Genomic DNA, 16,741 nt, shown 5'->3' with positions numbered 1-16,741 from the left:
TCTGGAAATTTAGAACATTCCAAGATTTTTCCCCAAAAATTTGGAATATTCCAGGAATTTCCTCAGGAAATTTAGATTTTTTCCAGGAAATTTGAAATATTCCAGGATTTTTCCCAGGGAATTTGGAATTTCCCAGGAATTTTCCCATGAAATTTGGAATTTTCTGGGAATTTCCTCAGGAAACTCAGAATTTTCCAGGAATTTCCACAGAAAATTTGGAATTTTCTGGGATTTTTCCACAAAAAATGGGAATTTTCTGGGAATTTTCCCAAGAAATTTGGAATTTCCAAGGAACTTTCTCAAAATATTTGCAATTTTCCAGGCATTTCCTCAGGAAATTTGAGATTTTCTTGGAATTTCCAGGAAAATTCAGAATTTTAGCAGGAAATTTGGAATATTCCAGGAATTTTCCAAAAAAATTTGAATTTTCCAGGGATTTTCCCAGGAAATTTGGAATTTTCTGGGAATTTTCCCAAGAAATTTCGAATTTTCTGGAAATTTTCCCAGGAAATTTAGGATTTTCTTTGAATTTCCAGGAAAATTCAGAATTTTCCCAGGAAATTTGGAATATTCCAAGAATTTTCCAGGAATTTTCCCAGGGAATTTGGAATTTTCCGGGAATTTTCCCTTGAAATTTGGGATTTTCCAGGATTTTTACCCGGAAATTCAGAAGTTTCTTGGAATTTCCAGGAAAGTTCACAATTTTCACAGGAATTTTGGGATTTTCTTTGAATTCCCAGGAAAATTCAGAATTTTGCCAGGGAATTTGGAATATTCCAGGGATTTCCCAGAAATTTTGGAATATTCCAGGAATTTTCCAGGAAATTTAGAATTTTCCAGGAATTTTCCCAAGAAATTTGGAATTTCTCAGGAATTTTCCCAGGAAATTTGAAATTTCCCGGGAATTTCCTCAGGAAATTTTTCCCGGGAAATTTGGAATTTTCCCAGGAAATTTGAAATATTCCGGGAATTTCTCCAGAAATTTAGAAAATTCCAGGATTTTTCCCATGAAATTTGGAATTGTCCCATGAAATTGCTGAGGAAATTTGGAATTTTCTGGGAATTTTCCCAGGTAATTTGAAATTTTCCAGGAATTTCTCAGGAAATTCAGATCATTCCAGGATTTTTCCCATGAAATTTGGAATTTCCTGGAATTTACGAGAAAATTTGGAATCTTCCAGGAACTCCCCAAGAAATTTGCAATTTTCCAGAAATTCTCCAGGATATTGAAATTTTCCGGGAATTTTCCCAAGAAATTTGGAATTTTCCGGGAATTTTTTTTTTTTTTTTGCGACTTTCCCGATTTTTTTTTTTTTTTTTTCCCCTTGAAACAAAAAAAATCCCAAATTCCTTGGAGAAAACCCCTCCCCCCCTTCTAAAATTACTCGGAAAACGTGGGGAATTTTGGGGAATTTTAGGGAATTTTGGGGAATTTTAGGGAATTTCTCACCTCTGGAAAATGCGGAAGCAGCGCTGGAGCCTCCGCAGCTCCGATTTTTCCCGGGAAATCACTTGGGAATTCAGGAATTCCCAGCTGGAATCCAACTCCCGGGAATCCAGGTCTCCGTAGGCGCGGAAGTGGAAGGAAAATTCCAGGAATTCCACCCGGATCCGGGAGATTTTTCCTGCTGGGATTTAGGGTTGGATTCGTTCCCGGAATTCTTGGAATTTTTCCCGTAGAATTCCAAGAATTTTTCTGGTTGAATTCCTTTAAATTTTCTTGATGGATTCCAGAGAATTCCCAGAATTTTTCCCACTAAATTCCAACAGAATTCCCAGAATCTTTCCCGAGGAATTCCCAGAGTTTTTCCCGCTCGCTTCCCACAGAATTCCCAAGTTTCCCAATGCATCCCCATGGAATTCCCAGGTTTTTTGTTTTTTTTTTCCCCCACAGAATTCCCGGGAATTTTTTTTCGCACTGGGTTCCCACAGAATTCCCGAATTTCCTGGTGCATTCCCGTGGAATTCCCTAAATTCTTTCCCACTGGATTCCCAAAGAATTCCCAGGATTTTTCCCACAGAATTCCCAGAACTCCCCCAGAATTAACGGAACTTTTCCAACTCGATTCCCAAAATTCCTGATGGGTTGCACAGAATTCCCAAAATTTTCCCCACTGGATTCCCACCAGAATTCCCACAATTTTCCCCAAAGAATTCCCAAATTTCCCAAAGGATTCCCGTGGAATTCCCGGAATCTTTCCCGCAGAATTCCTGAAGTTCTCCCAGAATTCCTCAAATTCTTCCCAACTAAATTCCCACGGAATTCCCAACGTTTTTCAGGATTCTTACTGAATTCTTGTGGAATTCCCAGGATCTTTCCCACAGAATTCCTGGAATTTTTCCCCACTGGATTCCCACAGAATTCCCGTGGAACGGCCAGGGCCTTTCCCATAGAATTCCCAAAATTTCTCCGGCTGATTTCCCACAGAATTCCCAAATTTCCCAATGAGTTCCCATGGAATTCTCAGGATCTTTCCCACAGAATTTCCTCAGAATTCCCAGAATTTTTTCTGTCTGACTTCCCACGGAATTCCCAAAATTCCTGATGGATTCCCATGGAATTCCCGGAATTTTTCCCGCTAAAACCCCCCACAGAATTCCCAGAATCTTTCCCACAGAATTCCTGAAATTCTCCCAGAATTCCTCAAGCTCTTCCCACAGAATTCCCAAAATTCCTGATGGATTCCACAGAATTCCCGGAATTTTTCCCCACAGAATTCCCAAATTTTTTTCAGGCTTCTCACTGAATTCCCATGGAATTCCCAGGACCTTTCCCACGGAATTCCTGGAACTTTTTCCGGCTGAATTCCCACAGAATTCCCAAATTTCCTGCTGGATTCCCGTGGAATTCCCAGAAGTTTTTCCCACTCAAATCCCACAGAATTCCCAAAATTTTCCAGGATTCTCACTGAATTCCCATGGAATTCCCAGGATCTTTCCCCCATGGAATTCCTGGATTTTTTTTTCCCATTGGATTCCCACAAAATTCCTTTCCTGCAGAATTCTCAGAGTTTTTCCCACAGAATTCCCAAATTTCCCAATGTGTTCCCAATGGAATTCCCAGAATTTTTTCTTTTTTTTCCCCCTCACTAAATTCCCAGAGAATTCCCACGGAATTCCCGGATATTTTTTTTTCCCTCCCACCGGATCCCCACAAAAAAAAAAAAAACAAAAAAAAAAATTCCCACAGAATTCCCACAAAAAAAATCTCCTCCCAGAATTTTCCCAAAAATTCTCCCAAAAATTCCCAAAATTCCCAAAATTCACCTTTCCGTGATTCCCCCGGGATCCTCCTGAGGCTTTCCCGGACCCTCTGGAATTCCCAGCCCATGGAATCACTCAGGGCCACGGCGTCGAATTCCAGCGATCCCGAAATTCCCAAATTTCCCAAAGGATTCCGAGCCAGGAAAAATCCCAAGGGGGGGCACCTGGATGAGGGGAAAAAAAAAAAAAAAAATCCCAAAATCCCCCAAATTCTCCCCAGAATTCCCAAAATTTTCCTAACATTTTTTATTTCCTCAGAATTCCCAAGCTTTTCCCAAATTTTTGCCAGGAATTCCCAATTTTATTTTTCCCCGATTTTTTGCCAGAATTCTCCAATTTATCCCCCAAATTTTCCCAGAATTCCTGAAGTTTTCCCCCAAAATTTTCCCCCAACCCCCATTCGCCCGAATTCCTCCCGCAAATTTTCCCAAATTTTTCCCAAAATTCCCCAAAATTTTCCAGAATTCCCGACTTTTTCCCCCCAGTTTCTCCAGAATTCTCCAATTTTCCCCCAATTTTCCCAAATTTTTCCCAGAACCCCCAAAATTTCCCAAAATTCCTCGAATTTCCTCCCGAATTTCCAATTTTTTTTCCGCTGAATTTTCCCCAAATTTTCTGAGAATTCCCAAAATTTTCCCAGAATTTCCCATTTTCCCAAGTTTTTTTAAGAATCCCCAAATTTTTCCCAGAATTCCCCAATTTTTTTCCAAAGAATTCCCCAATCTTTTCCAGAATTCCCAAATTTCCCCCCAAAATTCCCATTTTTTTTCCCAGAATTCCCCAATTTTCACAAAATTTTCACAAAATTTTTCCCAGAATTCCCCAAATTTCCCCAAATTTTCCAACAATTCCCAAAATTTTCTGACAATTCCCAAATTTTTTCCCAGAATTCTCAAAATTTCTCCCAAAATTTCCCAGAATTCCCCGAATTTCCCAACAATTCCCAAAATTTCCCAGAATTCCCAAAATTTTTCCCCAAATTCCCCAAATTTTTCCCCGAATTTTCCCCTATTTTCCCAAGTGTTCCGAGAATTCCCAAAACTGTTCCCAGAATTCCCAAAATTTTCCAAAAATTTTCTGAGAATTCCCCAATTTTCCCCAAATTTTTCCCAGAATTCCCTGAATTTCCCAAAATTCTCCGACAATTCCAAAATTTTTCCCAGAAATCCCCAATTTTCCCCAAATTTTCCAACAATTCCCAAAATTTCCCAGAATTCCCAAAATTTTTCCCCGAATTCCCCAAATTTTCCCAGAATTTTTCGACAATTCCCAAATTTTTTCCCAGAATTCCCAAAATTTTTCCCAGAATTCCCCAAATTTTCCCCTATTTTCCCAAGTGTTCCAAGAATTCCCAAAACTGTTCCCAGAATTCCCAAAATTTTCCAAAAATTTTCCCCAGAACTCCCAAAATTTTCCACAAATTTTCTGAGAATTCCCCAAATTTTTCCCAGAATTCCATGAATTTCCCAAAATTCTCCGACAATTCCGAAATTTTTCCCAGAAATCCCCAATTTTCCCCAAATTTTCCAACAATTCCCAAAATTTCCCAGAATTCCCCAAATTTATTCCCGAATTCCCCAAGTTTTCCAAGAATTCCCAAAATTCTTCCTTGAATTCCCCAATTTTCCAAATTTTTTTTTTTTTTTTGTCCCTACTCCCCGGAATTCTCCGATTTTTCCCCCCCTCCCCCCCCCCCAAATTCCCAATTTCTCCCCCCCGCCCCCCCCCCCCTTTTTTTTCTCTCCCAAGGAATTTTTGGGAATTTTGGGAATTTTGGGAATTGTCACCTCAGCGCCGCTTCCCGGAGCGATTCCGTGGAATTCCCGGGAAATCGGATCCGGCAGCGGGAATGAACCGGAGGGAAAAGCTCCAGGAATTTCTGGGGCTGCAGCTCCAGGAGGCTCAGGAGGGTCTCGATTCCTGCCGGGAAAAAAAATCGGGAATTCCGGGAAAAAAAAAAATCGGGAATTTCAAGAGAGTTTTAGGGGAAAATCTGGGAATTGAGGCTGAAAAAAGGGGAAAAAAAAAACCAAAAATCAGGAGAAATTTGGGAAAATTTGGGGAATTGGGAAAATTTGGGGGGGGAAAAATTGGGGAATTCTGGAAGAAAATTGGGAAAGTTTTGGGAAAATTGGAGGGGAAAATCGGGGGGGGGGGTTGGGGAAAAAAAAATTGAGGAAAAAATGGGGGAATTCCGGGAAAAAAAAATGGAAAATTTGTGGAGAATTTGTGGGGGAAAAAATCGGGAAGTTGGGGGAAAAAATTGTGGGAAAAAATTGGGGAATTTAGGAAAAAATTTGGGAAAAGTTTGTGGGAAAAATAATTGGGGAATTTGGAGAAGAAATTGGGAAAAAATTGGGAAATTTGGGGGGAAAAAAATTGGGGAATTCTGGGAAAAAAAAATGGAAAATTTATGGAAAAATTGTGGGGAAAAAATTGGGGAATTTAGGAAAAAATTTGGGAAAAATTTGTGGGAAAAGTAATTGGGGAATTTGGAGAAGAAATTGGGAAAAAAATTGGAAAATTTGGGAAAATTTTGGAGAAAAAATTGGAAAAATTTGGGGGGAAAAAATTGGGGAATTTGGGATAAAAATTGTGGGAAAAATTGGGGAATTCTGGGGAAATTTATGGAAAATTTATGGAAAAAATTGTGGGGGGAAAATTGGGAAGTTGGGGAAAAAATTTGGAATAATTTGTGGGAAAAATAATTTGGGGATTTGGAGAAGAAATTGGAAAAAAATTGGGGAATTTTGGGGGGAAAAAATTGGGGAATTTGGGAAAAATGGTGAAAAAAAAATTGGAAAAATTTGGGGAAATTGGTGGGGAAAAAATCGGGGAATTTGGGAAAAAAAATGGAAAATTTATGGAAAAATTGTGGGGGAAAAATTGGGAAGTTGGGGAAAAAATGTGGGAAAAAATTCAGGAATTTGGGAAAAAATTTGGGAAAAATTTGGGGGAAAAAATTGGAAAGAATTTGGGGAAATTGGGGAAAAAAATTGTGGGAAAAAATTCGTGGGAAAAAATTCAGGAATTTGGGAAAAAAATTGGAAAAAATTGAATTTTTTGAGAATCTTGGAAATTTGGGATTTTTTTGGGAATTTGGGATTTTGGAAATTGGGGGAATTTGGGATTTTTTTCAGAATTTGGGATTTTTTTGGTTTCCTGGGAATTTGGAATTTTGGATTTTTTTGGGAAAGTGGGAATTTCAGATTGGATTTTGGGATTTCTGGGAATTTGGGATTTCGGGGAATTTGAAGGTTTTAGGAATTTGGGATTTTGGGAATGTGGGATTTTTTGGGAATTTGGGATTGGATTTTGGGATTTTTGGGAGTTTGGGATTTTGGAATATTTGGGGTTCTGGGAATTTGGGATTTTGGGTTTTTTGGGAATTTGGGAACTTTGGGATTTAGGGAAATTTAGATTTTTGTGATTTTTGGGATTTTGGGATTTTTGGATTTTGTGATTTTTGGAAATTTGGTATTTTACGATATTTGGAGTTCTGGGAATTTGGGATTTGGGGAATTTGAGAATTTTTGGGAATTTGGGAATTTGGAATTTTCGGGATTTTGGGAATTTGGGATTTTTGGGAATGTGGGATTTTGGAATTTTTGGGAATTTGGGATTTTGGGATTTTTTGGGAATTTGGGATTTTGGGAATTTGGGATTTTTTGGGAATTTGGGATTTTTTGGGAATTTGGGATCTTTGAGAATTGATTTTGGGATTTTTGGGAGCTGCTTCCCCAGATTTTTTCACCTTCTTCCCGAAGATCCAAAGTTTCCACCAATTCCTGCACTGGGATCGAGCGCTCGTGGCCGCGGCAGATCCGGGAATTTTTTGGGAATTCCGGGATTTCCTGTTTCAAAAAAAAAAAAAAAAAAAAAAAAACCAACCAAAAATTCCAATTTTTTTTCCCCCTAAATCAAAATTCCCGATTTTTTTTTTGTTTTTCATTTAACAGAATTCCAACCTGGGATTTTTCCTGGTTTTTTCCGTGATTTTCCAGGCATTTACAAGGAGCAAAAACTCTTTGGATCAAAGTTTTGACGGTCAAAAAATCCACGGAATTTTCATGGATGCGGCGCCGTAATTCCAGGAGATCCTGAGAGCGGGCAGGAATAAAAATAAAAAATTTTAAAAATCCATGGGGGGGGGGGAGGGGGAAGAAAAACAAAACCAAAAAAAAATCAGGATTTTGGGAATTTTTTTCCCAAAAAAAAAAAAAAAAAAAAAAAAATCCCTCCAAATTTGGACCAAATCCCACAAAAATTCCATTTTTTTGTTTTCCCTCTCCCCAGAATTCCCCAATTTTCCCCATTTTTTTTTCTCCCAGAATTCCCCCAAAAAAATTTCTCCCAAATCCTTCAGGTTTTTTTTTTCCCAAATGCTTTTTTTTTAGAATCTCCCAAAATTTTCCCAGAATTCCCAAATTTCCTTGAAATTCCCTCAATTCCCCCATTTCCCACCCCCCCCCCCCCTTGGTTTTTCTCATTTTAAGCCTCAAATTTCCCAAATTTTCCTCGGAATCTCAATTTCCCCCAAATTTTGCCAAAATTCTGTACTTTTTTTCCCAAAGACTTCCCAATTTTTCCGCCCGTATTTTCCACAATCCCAATTTTTTGCCCCAGAATTTTCCAGAATTCCAATTTTTTTCCCAAAATTTCCCAGAAAAACCCCCAAACCCCCCCCAAAAAATCACCAAAAATTCTCAAAATTTTCCCATAAACCCTGCAAAAAAAATCCACAAAAAATCCCCTAAAAATCCCCAAAAAAACCCCCAAAAAATCCCAAAAAAAATCCCCAAAAAATCCCGAAAAAATCCCCAAAAAATCCCCCCAAAACCCTCAAAAAAATCGTTGAAAAATCCCGCAAAAAAACCCCAAAAATTCTCAAAAAATCCCCCACAATTTCCAAAAAATCCCAAAAAAAATCCCCAAAAACCCCCAAAAAATCCCCCCAAAAAATCCTCAAAAATTCCCCAAAAGAACCCCAAAAATCCCCAAAAAATCCCCAAAAATTCGCAAAAAATCCCCATAAAATCCTCAAAAAATCCCCAAAAAAAACCCCGAAATCTGCAAAAAATCCCAAAAAACCCCCAAAAAAATCCCCATAAAACCCGAAAAAATCCCCAAAAAACTCCAAAAAATCAACAAAAAATCCCCAAAAACCCTCCAAAAAATCCTTGAAAAATCTCCAAAAAAATCCCCAAAAATTCTCAAAAAATCCCCCACAATTTTCAAAAAATCCGAAAAAAAATCCCCAAAAAACCCCCAAAAAATCCCAAAAACCCCCCAAAAAATCCCCCCAAAAAATCCCCCCAAAATCCCAAAAAAACCCCAAAAAATCCTCAAAAATTCCCCAAAAAATCCCCCAAAAAATCCCCAAAAACCCTCCAAAAAATCCTTGAAAAATCTCCAAAAAAATCCCCAAAAATTCTCAGAAAATCCCCCACAATTTCCAAAAAATCCCCAAAAAATTCTCAAAAAAACCCCAAAAAAAATCCCCAAAAAATCCCCAAAAAATCCTCAAAAATTCCCCAAAAAAATCACCCAAAAACCCTCCAAAAAATCCCCTAAAATTCCCCAAAAAATCCCCAAAAAACCCCTCAAAAAACCTCCAAAAAATCCCCAAAAATTCTCAAAACATCCTCGAAAATCTTCAAAAAATCCCCAAAAAATCCGCTCCAAAAAACCCAAAAAATCCCCCAAAAACTCCAAAAAAATCCCCAAAAAATCCTCAAAAGTTCCCCAAAAAATCCCCCAAAAATTCCCCTAAAATTCCCAAAAAATCCCAAAAAACCCTCCAAAAAATCCTTGAAAAAATCCCAAAAAAATCCCCAAAAAAACCCCAAAAAATCCCAAAAACCCCCCAAAAAATCCCCCCAAAATCCCCAAAAAATTCTCAAAAAATCCCCAAAAAAATCCCCAAAAAATCCTCAAAAATTCCCCAAAAAATCCCCAAAAATCCCCCAAAAAAATCCCCAAAAAATTGTCAAAAAGTCCCCAAAAGAACCCCAAAAATCCCCAAAAACATCCCCAAAAATTCTCAAAAAACCCCCAAAAAATCCCCAAAAAATCCCCAAAATCTCCAAAAAATCCCAAAAAAATCCCCTAAAAATCCCCCCAAAAAAACCCAAAAAATCCCCATAAAACCCGAAAAAATCCTCCAAAAACTCCCCAAAAACTCCCCAAAAAATCCCCAAAAATTCCCAAAAAATCCACAAAAATTCGCCAAAAAATCCCCAAAAATTCTCAAAACATCCCCGAAAACCTCCAAAAAATCCCCAAAAAATCCCCCCAAAAAAAACCCAAAAAATCCCCATAAAACCCGAAAAAATCCTCCAAAAACTCCCCAAAAACTCCCCAAAAAATCCCCAAAAATTCCCAAAAAATCCTCAAAAATTCGCCAAAAAATCCCCAAAAATTCTCAAAACATCCCCGAAAACCTCCAAAAAATCCCCAAAAAATCCCCCCCAAAAAAAACCCAAAAACTCCCCAAAAACTCCCCAAAAAATCCCCAAAAATTCCCAAAAAATCCTCAAAAATTCGCCAAAAAATCCCCAAAAATTCTCAAAAAATCCCTCACAATTTCCAAAAAATTCCCCCAAAAAACCCCAAAAAATTCTCAAAAAATCCCCAAAAAAATTCCAAAAAAATCCCCAAAAAATCCCCAAAAATTCCTCAAAAAATCCCCAAAAATCCCCCAAAAAAATCCCCCCAAAAAATTGTCAAAAAGTCCCCAAAAGAACCCCAAAAATCCCCAAAAAAATCCCCAAAAATTCTCAAAAAACCCCCAAAAAATCCCCAAAAAACCCCCAAAAAATCCCCAAAATCTCCAAAAAATCCCAAAAAAATCCCCTAAAAATCCCCAAAAAATCCCCCAAAAAAACCCAAAAAATCCCCATAAAACCCGAAAAAATCCTCCAAAAACTCCCCAAAAACTCCCCAAAAAATCCCCAAAAATTCCCAAAAAATCCTCAAAACTTCGCCAAAAAATCCCCAAAAATTCTCAAAACATCCCCGAAAATCTCCAAAAAATCCCCCCAAAAAAACCCAAAAAATCCCCAAAAATCCCCCAAAAAAATCCCCAAAAAATTGTCAAAAAGTCCCCAAAAGAACCCCAAAAATCCCCAAAAACATCCCCAAAAAGTCTCAAAAAACCCCCAAAAAATCCCCAAAAAACCCCCAAAAAATCCCCAAAATCTCCAAAAAATCCCAAAAAAATCCCCTAAAAATCCCCAAAAAATCCCCCCCAAAAAACCCAAAAAATCCCCAGAAAACCCGAAAAAATCCTCCAAAAACTCCCCAAAAACTCCCCAAAAAATCCCCAAAAATTCCCAAAAAATCCTCAAAAATTCGCCAAAAAATCCCCAAAAATTCTCAAAAAATCCCTCACAATTTCCAAAAAATTCCCCCAAAAAACCCTAAAAAATTCTCAAAAAATCCCCAAAAAAATCCCCAAAAAATCCCCAAAAATTCCCCAAAAAATCCCCAAAAATCCCCCAAAAAAATCCCCATAAAATTGTCAAAAAGTCCCCAAAAGAACCCCAAAAATCCCCAAAAAAATCCCCAAAAATTCTCAAAAAACCCCCAAAAAATCCCCAAAAAACCCCCAAAAAATCCCCAAAATCTCCAAAAAATCCCAAAAAAATCCCCTAAAAATCCCCAAAAAATCCCCCAAAAAAACCCAAAAAATCCCCAAAAATTCTCAAAAAATCCCCAAAAATTCCCCAAAAAATCCCCAAAAATCCCCCAAAAAAATCCCCAAAAAATTGTCAAAAAGTCCCCAAAAGAACCCCAAAAATCCCCAAAAACATCCCCAAAAAGTCTCAAAAAACCCCCAAAAAATCCCCAAAAAACCCCCAAAAAATCCCCAAAATCTTGAAAAAATCCCAAAAAAATCCCCTAAAAATCCCCAAAAAATCCCCCCAAAAAAACCCAAAAAATCCCCATAAAACCCGAAAAAATCCTCCAAAAACTCCCCAAAAACTCCCCAAGAAATCCCCAAAAATTCCCAAAAAATCCTCAAAAATTCGCCAAAAAATCCCCAAAAATTCTCAAAAAATCCCTCACAATTTCCAAAAAATTCCCCCAAAAAGCCCAAAAAATTCTCAAAAAATCCCCCAAAAAATTCCAAAAAAATCCCCAAAAAATCCCCAAAAATTCCCCAAAAAATCCCCAAAAATCCCCCAAAAAAATCCCCAAAAAATTGTCAAAAAGTCCCCAAAAGAACCCCAAAAATCCCCAAAAACTCCCCAAAAATTCCCAAAAATTCCCAAAAAATCCTCAAAAATTCGCCAAAAAATCCCCAAAAATTCTCAAAAAATCCCTCACAATTTCCAAAAAATTCCCCCAAAAAGCCCAAAAAATTCTCAAAAAATCCCCAAAAAAATTCCAAAAAAATCCCCAAAAAATCCCCAAAAATTCCCCAAAAAATCCCCAAAAATCCCCCAAAAAAATCCCCAAAAAATTGTCAAAAAGTCCCCAAAAGAACCCCAAAAATGCCCAAAAAAATCCCCAAAAATTCTCAAAAAACCCCCAAAAAATCCCCAAAAAACCCCCAAAAAATCCCCAAAATCTCCAAAAAATCCCAAAAAAATCCCCTAAAAATCCCCTAAAAATCCCCCAAAAAAACCCAAAAAATCCCCATAAAACCCGAAAAAATCCTCCAAAAACTCTCCAAAAACTCCCCAAAAAATCCCCAAAAATTCCCAAAAAATCCTCAAAAATTCGCCAAAAAATCCCCAAAAATTCTCAAAAAATCCCTCACAATTTCCAAAAAATTCCCCCAAAAAACCCTAAAAAATTCTCAAAAAATCCCCAAAAAAATCCCCAAAAATTCCCCAAAAAATCCCCAAAAATCCCCGAAAAAAATCCCCAAAAAATTGTCAAAAAGTCCCCAAAAGAACCCCAAAAATGCCCAAAAAAAATCCCCAAAAATTCTCAAAAAACCCCCAAAAAATCCCCAAAAAATCCCCAAAATCTCCAAAAAATCCCAAAAAAATCCCAAAAAAATCCCCTAAAAATCCCCCAAAAAAAACCCAAAAAATCCCCAGAAAACCCGAAAAAATCCTCCAAAAACTCCCCAAAAACTCCCCAAAAAATCCCCAAAAATTCCCAAAAAATCCTCAAAAATTCGCCAAAAAATCCCCAAAAATTCTCAAAACATCCCCGAAAACCTCCAAAAAATCCCCAAAAAATCCCCCCAAAAAAACCCAAAAAATCCCCATAAAACCCGAAAAAATCCTCCAAAAACTCCCCAAAAACTCCCCAAAAAATCCCCAAAAATTCCCAAAAAATCCTCAAAAATTCGCCAAAAAATCCCCAAAAATTCTCAAAACATCCCCGAAAACCTCCAAAAAATCCCCAAAAAATCCCCCCAAAAAAACCCAAAAAATCCCCATAAAACCCGAAAAAATCCTCCAAAAACTCCCCAAAAACTCCCCAAAAATTCCCAAAAAATCCTCAAAATTTCGCCAAAAAATCCCCAAAAATTCTCAAAACATCCCCGAAAACCTCCAAAAAATCCCCAAAAAATCCCCCCAAAAAAACCCCATAAAACCCGAAAAAATCCTCCAAAAACTCCCCAAAAACTCCCCAAAAACTCCCCAAAAATTCCCAAAAAATCCTCAAAAATTCGCCAAAAAATCCAAAAAAATTCTCAAAAAATCCCTCACAATTTCCAAAAAATTCCCCCAAAAAACCCTAAAAAATTCTCAAAAAAATCCCCAAAAAAATCCCCAAAAAATCCCCAAAAATTCCCCAAAAAATCCCCAAAAATCCCCCAAAAAAATCCCCAAAAAATTGTCAAAAAGTCCCCAAAAGAACCCCAAAAATGCCCAAAAAAATCCCCAAAAATTCTCAAAAAACCCCCAAAAAATCCCCAAAAAATCCCCAAAATCTCCAAAAAATCCCAAAAAAATCCCCTAAAAATCCCCCCAAAAAAACCCAAAAAAATCCCCATAAAACCCGAAAAAATCCTCCAAAAACTCCCCAAAAACTCCCCAAAAAATCCCCAAAAATTCCCAAAAAATCCTCAAAAATTCGCCAAAAAATCCCCAAAAATTCTCAAAACATCCCCGAAAATCTCCAAAAAATCCCCCCAAAAAAACCCAAAAAATCCCCAAAAATTCTCAAAAAATCCCCAAAAATTCCCCAAAAAATCCCCAAAAATCCCCCAAAAAAATCCCCAAAAAATTGTCAAAAAGTCCCCAAAAGAACCCCAAAAATCCCCAAAAACATCCCCAAAAAGTCTCAAAAAACCCCCAAAAAATCCCCAAAAAACCCCCAAAAAATCCCCAAAATCTCCAAAAAATCCCAAAAAAATCCCCTAAAAATCCCCAAAAAATCCCCCAAAAAAACCCAAAAAATCCCCATAAAACCCGAAAAAATCCTCCAAAAACTCCCCAAAAACTCCCCAAAAATTCCCAAAAAATCCTCAAAAATTCGCCAAAACATCCCCAAAAATTCTCAAAACATCCCCGAAAACCTCCAAAAAATCCCCAAAAAATCCCCAAAAAAACCCAAAAAATCCCCAAAAAATCTCAAAAAATCCCCCACGATCCCCAAAAAACCCCCCAAAAAATCCCCAAAAATCCCCCCGAACCCCTCCCCCCCCCAGCCACGCCCCGTCCCACCTGGTGCCGCAGGAACAGGTGACACCGAGCCGCGCCCCCGTCCCTGCCGGCCGCGCCGATTCCCCGCACGTAACTCTCGACATTCCCGGGAACGCCGCGGTGCACGACGGCCGAGACGTCGCGTTCGCCCCAAGCCGCGCACGGCGAAACGGCGGCGCAGACGATCCCGACGTCGTTCTCCCGGAATTCCCGCAGGATTCGCCGTCGTTCGGAGAAGCCGAGCCCGGCGTGGAAAGCGGCGCAGCTCCCGAATCCGCCGCCCTTCCCTGCCGGGGGGGGGAAAAAACAAACAAAAATAAATAAATAAATAAATAAAATATAAAAATCCCACTTTCCGTCGGAATTCCCGTCAAAAATCCCGTGGGATTCGCCCCCGATCCCGTCCTTCCCGGTTTTCCGTCGGCGTTGAGCGACGTCGCCGGATTTCGCCGTTTTTCCGACGCGGAATCGTCGAAATTTCCAACCCGGATTTCGCCGTTTTCCGACGCGGAATCGCCGAAATTTCCACCCCGGATTTTGCTGTTTTCCGACGCGGAATCGCCGAAATTTCCACCCCGGATTTTGCAGTTTTCCGACGCGGAATCGCCGAAATTTTCACCCCGGATTTTGTTTTCTGATGCGGAATCGCCGAAATTTCCACCCCAGATTTCGCAGTTTTCCGACGCGGAATCGTCAAAATTTCCACCCCGGATTTTGTCGTTTTCAGACACGGAATCGCCAAAATTTTCAACCCGGATTTCGCCGTTTTTCGATGCGGAATTGCTGAAATTTTCATCCAGAATTTTGTCTTTTTCCAACGCGGAATCGTCGAAATTTCCAACGTGGATTTTGTCATTTTCCGACGCGGAATCATCAAAATTTCCAACTCGGATTTCATCGTTTTCCAAGGCAGAATCGCCGAAATTTTCATCCAGAATTTCACCGTTTTCCAACGCGGAATTGTCGAAATTTCCAACCCGGATTCCATCGTTTTCCAACACGGAATCGCCAAAACTTTCATCCCGGATTTCGTCGTTTTCTGACGCCGAATCGCCGAAATTTTCACCCCGGATTTTGTTTTCTGACGCAGAATCGCTGAAATTTCCACTCCAGATTTTGCCGTTTTCCGACGCGGAATCACCGAAATTTCCACCCCGGATTTCGTCGTTTTCAGACACGGAATGGCCGAAATTTTCACCCCGGATTTTGTTTTCCGACGTGGAATTGCCACAATTTTCATCCAGAATTTCGTCGTGTTCTGACGCCGAATTGTTGAAATTTTTTACCCCAGATTTTGCCGTTTTCCGACGCCGATCCGCCGAAATTTTCATCCCGGATTTCGTCGTTTTCCGACGCGGAATCTTCGAAATTTCCATCCCGGATTTTGTCGTTTTCTGACGCTGATTCGCCGAAATTTTCACCCTGGATTTTGTTTTCTGACACAGAATCGCCGAAATTTCCACTCCAGATTTTGCCGTTTTCCGACGCGGAATCACCGAAATTTCCACCCCGGATTTCGTCGTTTTCAGACACGGAATGGCCGAAATTTTCACCCCGGATTTTGTTTTCCGACGTGGAATTGCCACAATTTTCATCCAGAATTTCGTCGTGTTCCGACGCCGAATTGTTGAAATTTTTTACCCCAGATTTTGCCGTTTTCCGACGCCGATTCGCCGAAATTTCCATCCCGGATTTCGTCGTTTTCTGACGCCGAATCACCGAAATTTCCACCCCGGATTTTGTTTTCTGATGCAGAATCGCTGAAATTTTCACCCCAGATTTGGTCGTTTTCCGACACGGAATCACCGAAATTTCCAACCCGGATTTCGTCATTTTCCGACATGGAATGGCCAAAATTTCCAACCCGGATTTCGTAGTTTTCCAACGCAGAATTGCCGAAATTTTAATCCAGAATTTCGTTTTCTGGCGCCGAACCGTCAAAATTTTTAACCCGGATTTCGCCGTTTTTCGATGCGGAATTGCCGAAATTTTCAGCCAGAATTTTGTCTTTTTCCGACGTGGAATTGTCGAAATTTCCAACGTGGATTTCGTCATTTTCCGACGCGGAATCATCAAAATTTCCAACTCGGATTTCATCGTTTTCCAAGGCAGAATCGCCGAAATTTTCATCCAGAATTTCACCATTTTCCAACGCGGAATTGTCGAAATTTCCAACCCGGATTCCATCGTTTTCCAACACGGAATCGCCGAAACTTTCATCCCGGATTTCGTCGTTTTCCAACGCGGAATCTTCGAAATTTTCATCCCGGATTTCGTCGTTTTCTGACGCCGAATCGCCGAAATTTTCACCCCGGATTTTGTTTTCTGACACAGAATCGCCGAAATTTCCACTCCAGATTTTGCCGTTTTCCGACGCGGAATCACCGAAATTTCCACCCCGGATTTCGTCGTTTTCCAACACGGAATCGCCGAAATTTTCACCCCGGATTTCGTCGTTTTCCGACGTGGAATTGCCACAATTTTCATCCAGAATTTCGTCGTGTTCCGACGCCGAATTGTTGAGATTTTTTACCCCAGATTTTGTCGTTTTCCGACGCCGATTCGCCGAAATTTTCATCCCGGATTTCGTCGTTTTCCGACGCGGAATCTTCGAAATTTCCATCCCGGATTTTGTCGTTTTCTGACGCTGATTCGCCGAAATTTTCACCCCGGATTTTGTTTTCCGACGCGGAATCGCCGAAATTTTCACCCCAGATTTGGTCGTTTTCAGACACGGAATCGCCGAAATTTCCAACCCGGATTTCGTCGTTTTCCAACGCAGAATTGCCGAAATTTTCATCCAGAATTTCGTTTTCTGGCACCGAATCGTCGAAATTTTCAACCCGGATTTCGTCGTTTTCCGA

The 16,741-nt window shown here is 39.4% G+C and overlaps 1 protein-coding gene across 1 annotated transcript in view; it reads right to left on the bottom strand.

The window, feature by feature from the left end:
• The window catches only part of RECQL4 (RecQ like helicase 4), a 58,508-nt gene that overhangs the window by 5,002 nt on the left and 36,765 nt on the right, over window positions 1-16,741 (bottom strand). Inside the window, 6 exon segments of the mRNA XM_062492527.1 lie at window positions 1,451-1,628; window positions 3,268-3,428; window positions 5,052-5,184; window positions 7,019-7,118; window positions 7,233-7,364; window positions 13,899-14,164. Of these exon segments, the coding sequence (XP_062348511.1) occupies window positions 1,451-1,628; window positions 3,268-3,428; window positions 5,052-5,184; window positions 7,019-7,118; window positions 7,233-7,364; window positions 13,899-14,164 (970 nt within the window).

This window comes from Cinclus cinclus, chromosome 1 (genome assembly GCF_963662255.1).
Source record: "Cinclus cinclus chromosome 1, bCinCin1.1, whole genome shotgun sequence".
Taxonomy (NCBI): Eukaryota; Metazoa; Chordata; class Aves; order Passeriformes; family Cinclidae; genus Cinclus; species Cinclus cinclus.
Note: the sequence above shows the minus strand (reverse complement) of the source record. Positions and strands in the feature narration are given on the sequence as shown.